Raw genomic sequence first — 12,557 nt, forward strand, 5'->3', positions numbered from 1 at the left:
TTTGCTTAGTCCAAGTAGAGAAAACTACTGATGGATGTTTCCTTAGATCAGCAGATACTTGTAAATTAATGGCTCATGTACCAAGAAATGTTATCAGGGTCTGCAAAACCAGCAGGAAATTGTTGCCTTATTTCCAAAAAATTGCTTTGATGGCACATTGATCTGTGAATTTTGAATTATGTCAGATGCATACCTGGTTCAAGGTGTCCTTATCCTGTTTGATTAGTGTTTATTTAATATAATACAGCTATCACAGTTGCTCAGTCACAACTTGCACTCAGTATGATTCCTTTTACATCTGCATTATTTAGGATGCTGCCTCTGACTCAAACCTTATTGTATTTAGCAGAGGAATATCAGTTGGGTGAAATCATAGTTTACCCTCGCTGGCGCTGTGTCCTCCTGATTTGTATGAATCTGTTCACTTGTGCTGTATGAACTAGCTATGGATATGATATTTCTTCTACTACTCTGATGCTTCTGTGTTTGTGTAATGTTCAGGACATCCAGAAGAAGCGGCAGAACAAAGATCTGGTTGAGCTGCAAGCCCTGATTGACCTTCATTTTGAGAATAGGAAGAAGGAGGAAGAGGAACTGATTGCCCTGAAAGAGAGGATTGTGAGTGTTACATGAATATTAAAACAACAAATTGAATCCTGACCAAGGTGTGTCACCCCCATACTGTAATTATCATCTCAGACTGAATCCATGGTATTTTGCTAAGTCAGCTGTGTCACTGTGCACAGTAGAGTTGTGCTGCTGCTGTGCATTGCAACAGTAAAGATACATTCTGACTAGTAACAATGATGGAGCTATGCTCACTGTAATGAGATATCACTTACTTCTGAACCTATATGAATTGACCGTGGACATGGGGGCACCATGGTTAGCGCTGCTGCCTTACCATATCAGGGACCCGGGTTCAACTCTGCTCTCGGATCACTGTCTGTGTGGTGTCTGCATGTTCTTCTCGTGTCTGTGTAGATTTCCTCCGGATACTCCGGTTTCCTCCCACACTCTAAAAGATATGTGGGTTAGGTTGATTGGCCATGCTAAGTTGCCCCTTAGTGTCAGGGGGACTAGCAGGGTAAATACATAGGGTTACAGAGATAGGACTTGGGTGGGATAGTTGTCAGTGCAGGCTCGCTGGGCTGCATGGCCTCCTTCTGCACTGTAGGGATTCTATGATTCTAAACAAGGCAAACACACTGCCACCCTTTACATATTTTTTTCTGCACTCCACAGGAGAAGCGTAGAGCTGAAAGAGCTGAACAGCAAAGAATTCGCGCTGAAAAGGAGAAGGAGCGTCAGGCCAGGCAGGCGGTAAGTCACTCAACAATAGTGGGTTTGACTTGTTCAGCTTTTCATCAACCCTACTGATACAAAATAAAGGCGCAAACTCAGACATGTCAAAAAATGTAACAAGGTGAAACCACAGCTGTCAAAACTGGGATAATGTTAGAGATGAGATTTATCATCGATAAGAAGTTGCAAACTCATTCCCCCACCATCTCTCTGCCCTGCTAAGACACATTGTGGATCATTGTTTTAAGAGCATTAGCTGTTACCTGATGCTTCCCTCAAATGAATGTTTTTCATCTGCAAAACCTAAGACGTGTCAGAATGCACTTTTAACTGATTCACAGTGGCACAGTGGTTAGCACTGCTGCCTCATAGCGCCAGGGACCCAAGTCTGACTCCTGGTTTGGATCACTGTCTGTGTGGAGTCTGCATGTTCTCCCCTAGGGTGCACATTCTCCACATAGGGTATCTATGTGGGTTTCCTCCAGGTGCTCCGGTTTCCTCCCACAGTCCAAAGATGTGCGGGTTACGTGGATTGACCATGCTAAATTGCCCCTTAGTGTCAGGAGGACTAGCTAGGGTAAATTCATGGGGTTATGGGAATAGGGCCTGGGTGGGATTGTGGTCACTTCAGACTCAATGGGCCAAATTGCCTCCTTCTGCACTGCAGGGATTCTATGATTCTCTGTGAATGACTTTGGAACTTATCTGAGTGATGAAATGTGAATAAATGCAAGTTTCTTTGTCCCACTTGGGGTGGAAGTTTATCATTCTTTGATCTAACTGTCAACTTGGGCGGGAAAAGCGGTGTGTAGCCCCAGCAAGGTGATAACAAGGGGAAAGAGAAATCTCGTCGGTGTAGATGCTATCTCGGGGACTCTATTGGATTCTCTGACCCCCAGTAGCTTTCCCAACCACCGAAAACTGGGGCAGAGAATCCCAGCCCTTGAGTTTGAAAATTTGATATGTCTCCGGTTCTGTGCTAACCTCAATTTCTTGCCCATCATATTTCATAATCTCTTATTCATTCAATAGGAGGAAAAAGCTAGACGGGAGGAGGATGATGCCAGGAGGAGGGCTGATGATGATGCCAAGAAGAAGAAGGCTCTAACCAGCATGGGTGCTCAATACAGCAGCTACCTTGCCAGGGTAAAATGCCAGCATATGTGTCAACGTGTGAATTCATGATAATATAGGCCCCACATTGCCTCCTGTCACATGGGGAATGTTGAGGTCACAGCCCCTACTTTGGTTACACTGCGGCTGTCCAAAGCTCAGGCAAGGAATGGAGCTGAATATTGGCTCCATTTTTAAATTGGGATAGCCTAAAAGGTGGATGTGTTCATTCATGGGCTCCATTATTGACTATGATCAGGAGATGTGTCTCTTGGTGCTCCCTATCTTAGCTGAAAAGCATAAACATAACCCATAAACCTAGCATCCTTGGTACATACTGGGGATAGCTGTGAGCGCCAATGTCACTGGACTAGTAATCCAGAGGCCCAGACTAATGCTCTGGAAACATGGTAGCTGGTGGAATGTAAATTAAGTTAACAAAATCTGGCAGTACAGTGGCACAGTGGTTAGCACTGCTGTCTCACAGCACCAAGGGCTCCATGTTCAATTCCGACTTTGGGTAACAAACAGTGTGGAGTTTGCATATACTCCCCGTGTCTGCGTGGGCTTCCTCTGGGTGCTCTGGTTTCCTCTCACAGAACAAAGATGTGCAGGTTAGATTGATTGGCCGTAGTAAATTGCCTGTCTTAGGTCCCGAGATGTGTAGGTTCGGGGGATTAGTGGGATAAATACGTGGATTTATGGTGCTTGGGCCTGGGTAAGATGTTCTGTTGGAGAGTCAATGCAGATACAATGGCCAGAACTCTACCACCTCGCCTGCCATGGAATCGGTGCGAATGAGGGTCCAACAACAGAAATCTCTGTTGACCTCCAGCAGGAATTTCTGGTCTTGCCCGAGCAAGGCTGTAAAATCCCGCCCAGTGAGCCTATTGGCCTCCTTCTGTACTATAAGGATTTTATGATCTCTAATTAGGGTCTAATCATAGTAATAGTAACCATGAAATAGTTGTCGATTTTCATTAAAAACTTATCTGGTTCACTAATATCCCTACAGGGAAAGAAATCTGCTATCCTTACCTAGTTTGGCCTATATTTGACTCCAAACCCAAAGCAATGTCCTTAACTCTTAATTATCTTCTGAAATGGTCTAGTAAGCCACTCAGTTCAAGGCTAATTAGGAATGACCAAAAAATGCTGGCTTTATCAGTGACACCCACATAGCATGTCAGAACAAAATGATTAGGCTCATATTACACACTTGCCCAAACAACAATATTCTGACTATTAAAACAAATAACATGTTGACATATACTAACAGCATGCACAAGGAATGCTGAAGCTGAAAATACCAGGCAATTCTGGAAAGTAGAAATTGGCTCGAATAAACTCGTTGAAAAATTGGTAGAACTGTAAACTCACTCGTGCATCCCTAAATTTTAAAATTAAAAGTCAAATTGATTTTCTTACATTTAAATTTGATTGTAAAATCAGGCTGACCAGAAGAGAGGCAAGAAGCAGACTGAAAGGGAAAAGAAGAGGAAAATCCTAGCAGAGAGGCGCAAGCCACTCAACATTGACCATCTTAATGAAGACAAGCTTAAGTGAGTACTTACAAACGTGTCACTGTTTAATGTTTGATGAATGCATCCCTCTCTTTCGTACTTGCACTTTAAAGAAGTTAATGACCATATTAAAGGAAAATGTGTTAAGTTTTGGACAAAGATTTTCACTGAACTCAGCTTTTGCATAACTTAATTGTTTGCATTCCCAAGACCACCATCATAATTAGTTAGTTCTCAATCAGTTTGTATCTTTAAAAATGAAACAAGATTTATATATATTCAGAAAGACAATAGTGGATCCTCATTTTATGGACTGTGTGATTATGAAGATCCACTTTCACAGATTTCATTAGAAACACAAAAGGATTTACTGATAAGAAGAACAGTACAGCAGCCAAATGACTGCATTTAGTCCTCTATGTGTCCCCCTGAGGTAATTACCCACTCTGACTTGCAATTGGTCCCCTAAGCCAGGTGACCCTTTTCTGTTTTAATGCCCTTAAAGGGCATTCATCACAAAAATCATTGCATTTTACAGCACAGGAAGTGGTTCCTCACAGATATGCTGGGTCTCTGAAAGAGTTATCCACTTTACCTCAATTCTCTACCAAATTTAGAGGCATTAGGAAAGAAAGTATAGAGATATTGGCATGTGTGATGGGAGACATTTGGGGCCATAGTGCAGGGGTATTCAACCTGAGGTCTTGCATGGTCTGCAAAAGGAGTAGATTTTATGATTGTGGATGGCATGTTGTTGCAGTGATTAGCACTGCTACCTTGCAGTGCCAGGAACCGGGTTCAGTTCCTGACTCAGGTCACTGTGTAGAGTTTGCACATTCTCCCTTTATCTGTGTGGGTTTCCTCCAGGTGTTTCAGTTTTCTCCCACACTCCAAAGATGTGCTAAACTGCCCATTAGTGTCAGAGGTTTAGCAGGATAAATGTGCGCGGTTATGGGAATAGGATCTGGGTGGGATTGTTGTCACTGTAGGCTCCATGAGCCAAATGTACTCCTTCTGCACTGTAGGGATTCTATGATTATCCTTTTCAATTTCAAACTTTCTTATTCAGCCTCCAATTCTGATTTTTTTTGTCTCTGATATTAACAAACTCAGGGTTTATCCCTCAGATCGGCCTTACTTTGAAACATCTTGAAATGGATTTTGCTCTTTGAAACCACCAGAATTTGTGTGATGTAGGGATGGAAAGTAGAGGACAACTGGGCAATGATGCCTCCTGCTGCATTCCTAATCCTAAAAGCTTGATTTCCCTTTTACTCCACTGCAATTTGCTCCTCCCTCATATGTAAATGTAGTTGAGGCCTGGGGCCCGATCTAATTTCCCTCCATTCTGTCCTTCCAATACCAAGCTCTGTTTGAAGTTACCAATGTAAAACCAATACCTTGCTTTTTTAAACAATCAGGGAAAAAGCCAAGGAACTCCACGAATGGCTGTGCCACCTAGAATCTGAAAAATTTGATATGGGTGAGAAACTGAAGAGGCAGAAGTATGAGGTATGTACCCAATTTGTGAGCTGGTTCATTAAAGTTAATCATTTTAAAAAATTACTCATGGAGATGATGAAAGATACAGTTCCTCCTTGTTTCGATGTACATTGTTGATACTAAATACTATAACAGACTTTTTAAAACTTTTCACTATGAGATAGGCATTGCACTTACGTGTGTTAAAAGCGAAAACACTAAATTGGAATTTAGTTGAACACATCACCTATATATTTCACTCGGTCCCTCTTGTAGCTTGTTCTCAGATTGTCAGCTCAATTCAATGCTTGAAATATACTCTTCAATTTCCAGTGCAATTGGATGAAGAATGCATACTTCAGTTGGAATGAATGTATTTCCACTCAATAATTTGTGCTTCAATATTTTTAAATACAGTTATTTTAATCTATACCTGTAGTGCTCAGATTCACTTATGGTCCTCAGAGGATATGTTGCCTCAATGTCTCTGAGCTATTGCCCAAAGTATTCCCAATGGCACTCCTAGTTCTGAGGAAGGGTCACCTTGCTGAATGGTTAACAACTGCTTCTCTCCACAGATGCTGCAAGATCTACTGAGTGTTTTCAATATTTTCTGTTTTCAGGTCCGACTACATGATTTTGGTTTTGTGACTCTTGACAGTTTGTAACACGGATCCATACAAATGCTAATTGATTTACACTACACAACAGACTCTTTGCTTCATGTATAAAGATTTACTTCATTGATTCTTGATTAGTAACTCCAAGCCTCCAAGCCCTTGAAGAGGTTTAGAATTCCTTTGGTTTCCAGTTAGCTGGGAGATCAGGAGTGCAGAGTCAGCGCTATAATGTATAGATGACATAATTTCTCCTGTATAGTTAATCAACTTTTGATAATAAATACAATCACTTGCTCCCATTTCTATTAAACACAAGAAATTAGGATTAATCAGTTAACAATGAATTGGTGTTTAATTTCTGACATGCGTTATTGTAGATCCTTAGAGCTGTATACATATTACTATAACAGAGTAATGTGAAACATTTTCAAGTTTTGAGGAACAATATTAAGTGAATGCTTTTACTTTATGTCTGTTGTGAATCATGGTAGATGGAGTTGAGATCACTGTGCATAAATACAGGGCTGAGAAAAGATATCTTCTAGAATTGTTACAGTGCTGCCAGAAATTGCGTTTTGCATGGATACCAGTAATGTTACTGAACTTTTCATCGTCATTTCTCCATTTCAGATCTAGCAGTTAATAACGTTTCAAAAAGCAGTAAGTTAAACTATAAAACATCTTTAATGGACCACAGTAATCCTGTTTTAAAAGGGAATGAAATACAATTGATTAACTACTATATTTTCAAACTTCTTGAAGAGCAAACTGTTCTTGATTACTGGAGCAGTGATTTGCCTAAGAGCAGACCCTCTGCCTATTTCTCCATGCCTGCAGTCTTCCTCTTTCCTCTTATATGGCTTGTAGGAGACTTCCACTTTCAATTTCAGGTTGTTTAACATCATCATTCTTTTCCACTCTTTTGGTCAACAGCCTTCTATTCTCCCCTCGATTGCCTCCTTCAGCAAATTCCCTTGACTTAGTATATGGCCAATCCAACCTTGCTGCCATTTCTTGTTGACATTCATTAACAATCTTTCTTCTTCCACCATCCTGAGAATTTCTTTATTGTTCTTGTGTTCTCTCCAACTGACCTGCTCCATCCTTCTCCAGATCCATGTTTCATAACTTTCCAAATGTGGATTGTCAGCAATTGCAATGGCATGTTCTAATATGTCTAGTAATCAGCATATCACGTGTTTAGCAGAGAATTCTTTGTTGGTCAGAAACACATGTTCGCATGTTAAAAAAGTGTGAATTGAAGAAAGGCCATTGAGCCCTTCAAGCTTGTTTCTGCAAAGCAAATACACGAGGATGAGTGGAAAAGCAAATTGCGTGGAAGGTGTGGAAAGTCTGCAGAGAGATCTGGATAGGCTGAGTGAGTGGGCGAAGCCCTGGCAGATGGAGTATAATGTTAGCAAATGTGAGGTTATCCACTTTGGTAGAAATAATAGTAGGAGGGATTAATATTTAAAAGACGAAAAGCTGCAGCATGCTACGGTGCAGAGGGACCTGGGGGTCCTTGTGCACGAGTCACAAAAACCCAATCTGCAGGTGCAGCAGGTGATCAAGAAGGCGAATGGAATGTTGGCCTTTATAGCGAGGGGGATAGAATATAAAAGCAGGGAGGTCTTGCTGCAACTGTACAGGGTACAGGTGAGGCCGCAGCTGGAGTACCGTGTGCAGTTTTGGTCGCCGCAGCTGCGGAAGGATATATTGGCCTTGGAGGGAGTGCAGAGAAGGTTCACTAGGCTGATACTGGAGATGAGGGGCTTAGCTTATGAGGAGAGATTGAATAGACTGGGTCTGTACTCATTGGAATTTAGAAGGCTGAGGGGGGATCTTATAGAGACATATAAGATAATGAAGGGGATGGATAGGGTAGAGGTAGAGAGATTCTTCCCGCATAGAAAGGACAGCAGAACTGGAGTGCACAGCCTCAAGATAAGGGGGGGGCAGTTCAGATTGGAGTTGAGGAGGAACTTCTTCACTCAAAGGGTGGTGAGTCTCTGGAACTCTCTGCCCATTGAAGTGGTGGAGGCTACCTCGCTGAATATATTTAAGTCATGGGTAGATAGGTTTCTGATAGACAAGGGAATTAAGGGTTATGGGAGAAAGCGGGAAAGTGGATCCACTTCAGATCAGCCATGATCTTGTTGAATGGTGGGGCAGGCTCGAAGGACTAGATGGCCTACTCCTGCTCCTATTTCTTATGTTCTTATGTATTCATCCTATCATGGATTCTGTGATACCCATGCCCAATGAATGATTTTAAAAAAGGATTTAGTCTCTTGCATTCATGTTCATACAAGTACTTCTTCTGCAAGAGTAAACAAGTGAAATCCCAAATAGTCATCCATTTCCTATTTCTCCTACTCCACCCTGAGCTACTGCCTTTCATAGACTGCAGCCTTGTCATCTCTGACACCACAGAAAGACTACGGAGCGAATTTTTCCATTCCGCCTACCACAGGAATCATAGTGGGTGAGGGGCAGACCATGGAAAAGCCCATTGGCCTTGGGTGGGATTTTCCGGTTTTGGGGTGAGCGCAGCCAGAAAATCCAGCTTTACAATGTTCAATTGAGTGCCAGATCATTTTAATCTATACTTTTATAATTTCCAACGTCTCTCCAGCCTCTTTATGAAAGACATACTTGCTTTTAAAATTAATTGCTTTTAAAAAGCTGGCTAACACTTTTGTTACTCTGGGGAGAAAAGGCCAAGTTATCTCATCTGACCTGAGGCTTTTTCTCCTGTTTAGTGCAGTGCTGAACTCCGAAGCACTGATTGAATAGTACTCATGGGACTCTGCCTATACTGTACTGAAGACTGAAGCAGAACAAACTAATTGAAGAATCCCAACTGGAATGTCATCTTTCAGAATTCTACATCCCCAATTGCCCTGATACAAATATGTACAAGTAGCCATTATAAATGGACGATCCCTTGGAACATGTAGTGAACTGATATGTTGTTCTTGTTGTCATTTGGCAAAAGAAGTAGAAAGACAGAGGTGGTGTTGTGTTAAATAAAACTGAACGGCCAGAACTCTACCATCTCACCTGCCACAGAATCGGCGCAGAGGAGGGTCCGATAACAAAAATCTCTGTTGACCACGGTCTGGAATTTCCAGCCTTGCCTGAGCGAGACTGTAAAATCTCACCCAGTTTTTCTCTAGCAATCATGGTCAAATAGGATGTCAGAACTGCCAATGAGAGATTAAAGGAGATAACAAGCCTTGTCCCAATTTAGCACAATGTTTCACACATGCTGTGAAAATGAAAACATTATTAAAACATTACTATGTCTCATAATACATACTTAATATAAGCACAGAATTGCAAATGTTTCTGTTCAGGACAATATTTTTACAGAATATTCCACGTAATTTTAAACTTGACATTTTCAAAAAGCACATTGTACAGGTTACTTCCTGACCTCATCCATGATTTTATTGTTCCACTGAAATGCATATTGCTGTATTTCTTTTAGATAACATCACTGCGTAAAAGATTGGAGCTGCTGGCTAAGTTGTAAGTACTAAACAGAGTCATTGTTAGCGCTGCAGCTATAAGGGTCCTGCCTGAAATATGCATGGGCCGGCTGCATGGTAAGCCAAGGAACCATCAAACATCCAGAGAGGAGGTAGCAGGTAAAAATTCTGCTTAAAACCCAGGATTTTACTTTTAACTTCATCCAAGTGAAACTGACCACCCAGTGACAAAACCAATGATCCCTTTGCTATCTATTTGACTTTATCACTACTCATTGAGTTCAAAATGCTTCTCTCTCACTTAATTTCAACAGGACTATTTTACTGATCATCTGATCAAACTGTGTTTGGCCAGTCCATTTCATTACAAGAATGCAATTACCATTGAAAAATAATCCAATGCTAGAACCCTTTTGGATTAAGGTAATAGGTAGCACCAGCCATGGCATTATTTACCTTACAACAGGAATTCCCTTCATTGTTCTCTAACTTATTTTAATCTTAAGTGTGCATGAAGGGAATAGACCTGGTCTTTTTCAATTTGGACAATATTCATAAATATTGCACAATATTTGTGAAATTCTAACAATTTGCACCAGTTAAGGGACTTTTTAGTTGCTTCGAAAATATTAAACAGTTATTGTCAGGGACATCTGTTTTGTCATTATTGCGATACAAAAAGCATTTAGCAAAATTTACTTAAAATGCATTCACCCATTATTTAGGTAATAGGTCACAATTAATTATATTTAAAAATTAAAGCACCTTTTCAACAAAAAATATTTTGTTTCCTCCTAAGCCATTAGTTGTGGTGCGCTTAGTATGTGATATTTGACCCCTTTACAAAACAATAGTACAGATGTTTTTCTTTACTCCTGCCTTGTAGATCCAATATATTTTTAAACATTTAATTGGTCTCCAGTTTAACCTGCTGCCTCTTCAAAAAGCTTTCAGGCTAGCTGCAACAGTCCAGTACAGTTCCTGAGCCAGGTCTACAGGCTGTCATAAGTCTGGAGACCTCCACTTTTCCTAGAGTGCCTTCCTGCAGGATTGAAGCAGGAACAAGAAGAAGACCCAGTAAGTGTCAGTCTTGATGTACGCAATATGCAATTTTCAAAATTTTATCTGACAGGTCACTCTGTGGCTTTCCTTGAGCACTTCCACAGGAACCAGACATTCAGCAGTTAAGTGGTCCAAACCTCCAACCGCAGGTAACTGTGTCAGTCTTCAGCGAAATGTACTAATGAGCATATGTTATTTACAGATTACTACAGCCAGAAATCGCATTGATGAACTTCAGAAGCAGTAAGTACATTGCTATCCATTTTCCCAGCAAAAGGAACATAGGCACATGTCCATCTAATTTATCTACTGTGGACAAAGCTAACAGAAATTCAATTCAAACAGGCATGGCACAGAGCTGCAAGTGAAAATAATTTGTGCATTGATATCCGGAATTGTGATCATTCATTAATCATCTAGTGCCTGGTGGAATTCAATTTCTTTTTTATGAAATGCACACCCTAGTGTTCGAAACGTTTAAAGAAATGTCAGTCTCCACACAACTGGGCTGGCTACCAGCAAAACCGGTCCTTCTTAATTCAAAGATTTGTTGGGGACTTAAGATAACTTGTAGATCAAACATCTTACTTGCATTAGACCATCCTACAAACAGTAGAGACACTTAACAACCAATTCCTCCTGTCTTTTCAGTCTTGGTGATAACCTAAACTATGATTCCTTCTAGCAGTCTCAACATGCAAAATTGGTTTAGTTTGAGAAAGTCTAGAAAGAAAAAAACTAATGCAATCAAATTTTTGAGGGACCATGTTGCTAATCTGCCAAAAAAGGCCATTTGATCAGGTCTTGTGTCCAATAATAGTGAATGTCAGCAGAGTGCTGGAATGCTACATTTGTAATGGATATGTGTTTTTTTCAGTGTAGATTATATGATCCCTCTCAAAAGGCTACATTTCCCTTTTGGGGTACGAGGCAATGCAGGCAAGAAAGGTCCAGATATGATCCCTGCTCTGTCCTGAGATAACTTGGCATAATTCACAAAGTTGTCGGGTATTACAGTTGTATCTGATGTTCTTGGGCTTGGGATGAAAGAACGCCACTGCAGTTCCTGCCTGCTATTTGGCGACAGTAATGGAAATTTAGTAGTCATCTGTTGAGGATAGGATTGAGCACAGCTGTAATGCCCCTCAGAGTCGAATAGTCTGCCAACACTCGGCACTTAGAGTCATGTAAGGGATGGTTTAAAGTACTGCAGAACTTTGTATTTATCCGTAACTGTGTCTCTACACCTACCATCATCTTCAAGTTCCATTTCACTTTTGATACTTTATAAACAAAAACTGGACTGGTTTGAAATCCAGTTGTATGGAAACTTCATTATCTTTAACCAAACTAAATGATTTCCTGTTTAGTTTAAATCCCATATTGACATATGACATGCTGGTATGTTCCTTTTTGTTTAATCCCTCTTTCATTTCACTTAGTACCCTCATTTCCTCTATAGGGTATTCTCTTAACTTGTGCAGAGTACTAATTGGATACTGAGTACTGTCTAACTTCATGTTGTCTTTATGGGGCCTGACAAACCGTGGCACAGAGCATTGTGAATAAATCCCATACACGCACTTTCTTTAAACCTTTCTCCAGTGTAATCACAGAGTGAAAGCTGCACATATACTTGTAGAAAGAACACACTTGTTTTTAGTTTACTATAACTGGATTGAACTTTTTCTTTAAAGAAAACTGTTTCTGAAAATAGGGAAGGCGAAATCTTACAGCACTTCAAAGACATTTTACATGTATTTTTGTTGCAAAGAATGAAATATTGGTAAGAATTTTAAGTCAAAGTAAGATTGTATAATCCCAAACAGTTGTTACTTGATGAGTTGTTTCTTGTGTGAATATGGTTCAGTAATTCTGTACTGATTGCTTCACAAATTTAACTCGTTTATTCACAACTAGTGTATTAAGTCTTTAACATCTACCAGTGCAAATAGCAT

General features: G+C 40.5%; 1 protein-coding gene across 10 annotated transcripts in view; it reads left to right on the forward strand.

The window, feature by feature from the left end:
- Positions 1-12,557, forward strand: part of tnnt3a (troponin T type 3a (skeletal, fast)) — a 37,984-nt gene that overhangs the window by 21,771 nt on the left and 3,656 nt on the right. For 9 of the 10 annotated variants that reach the window (XM_080190309.1, XM_080190311.1, XM_080190307.1 and 6 more), the window contains 6 exons: positions 502-618; positions 1,246-1,323; positions 2,338-2,451; positions 3,871-3,980; positions 5,363-5,453; positions 10,802-10,842. In XM_080190309.1, the coding sequence (XP_080046435.1) occupies positions 502-618; positions 1,246-1,323; positions 2,338-2,451; positions 3,871-3,980; positions 5,363-5,453; positions 10,802-10,842 (551 nt within the window). Of the gene's footprint in view, positions 1-501; positions 619-1,245; positions 1,324-2,337; positions 2,452-3,870; positions 3,981-5,362; positions 5,454-9,536; positions 9,578-10,801; positions 10,843-12,557 lie in introns of all 10 variants that reach the window. The other variant, XM_080190304.1, reaches the window with a different exon arrangement.

This window comes from Carcharhinus amblyrhynchos, chromosome 6 (assembly GCF_965287045.1).
Source record: "Carcharhinus amblyrhynchos chromosome 6, sCarAmb.v2.hapA, whole genome shotgun sequence".
Taxonomy (NCBI): Eukaryota; Metazoa; Chordata; class Chondrichthyes; order Carcharhiniformes; family Carcharhinidae; genus Carcharhinus; species Carcharhinus amblyrhynchos.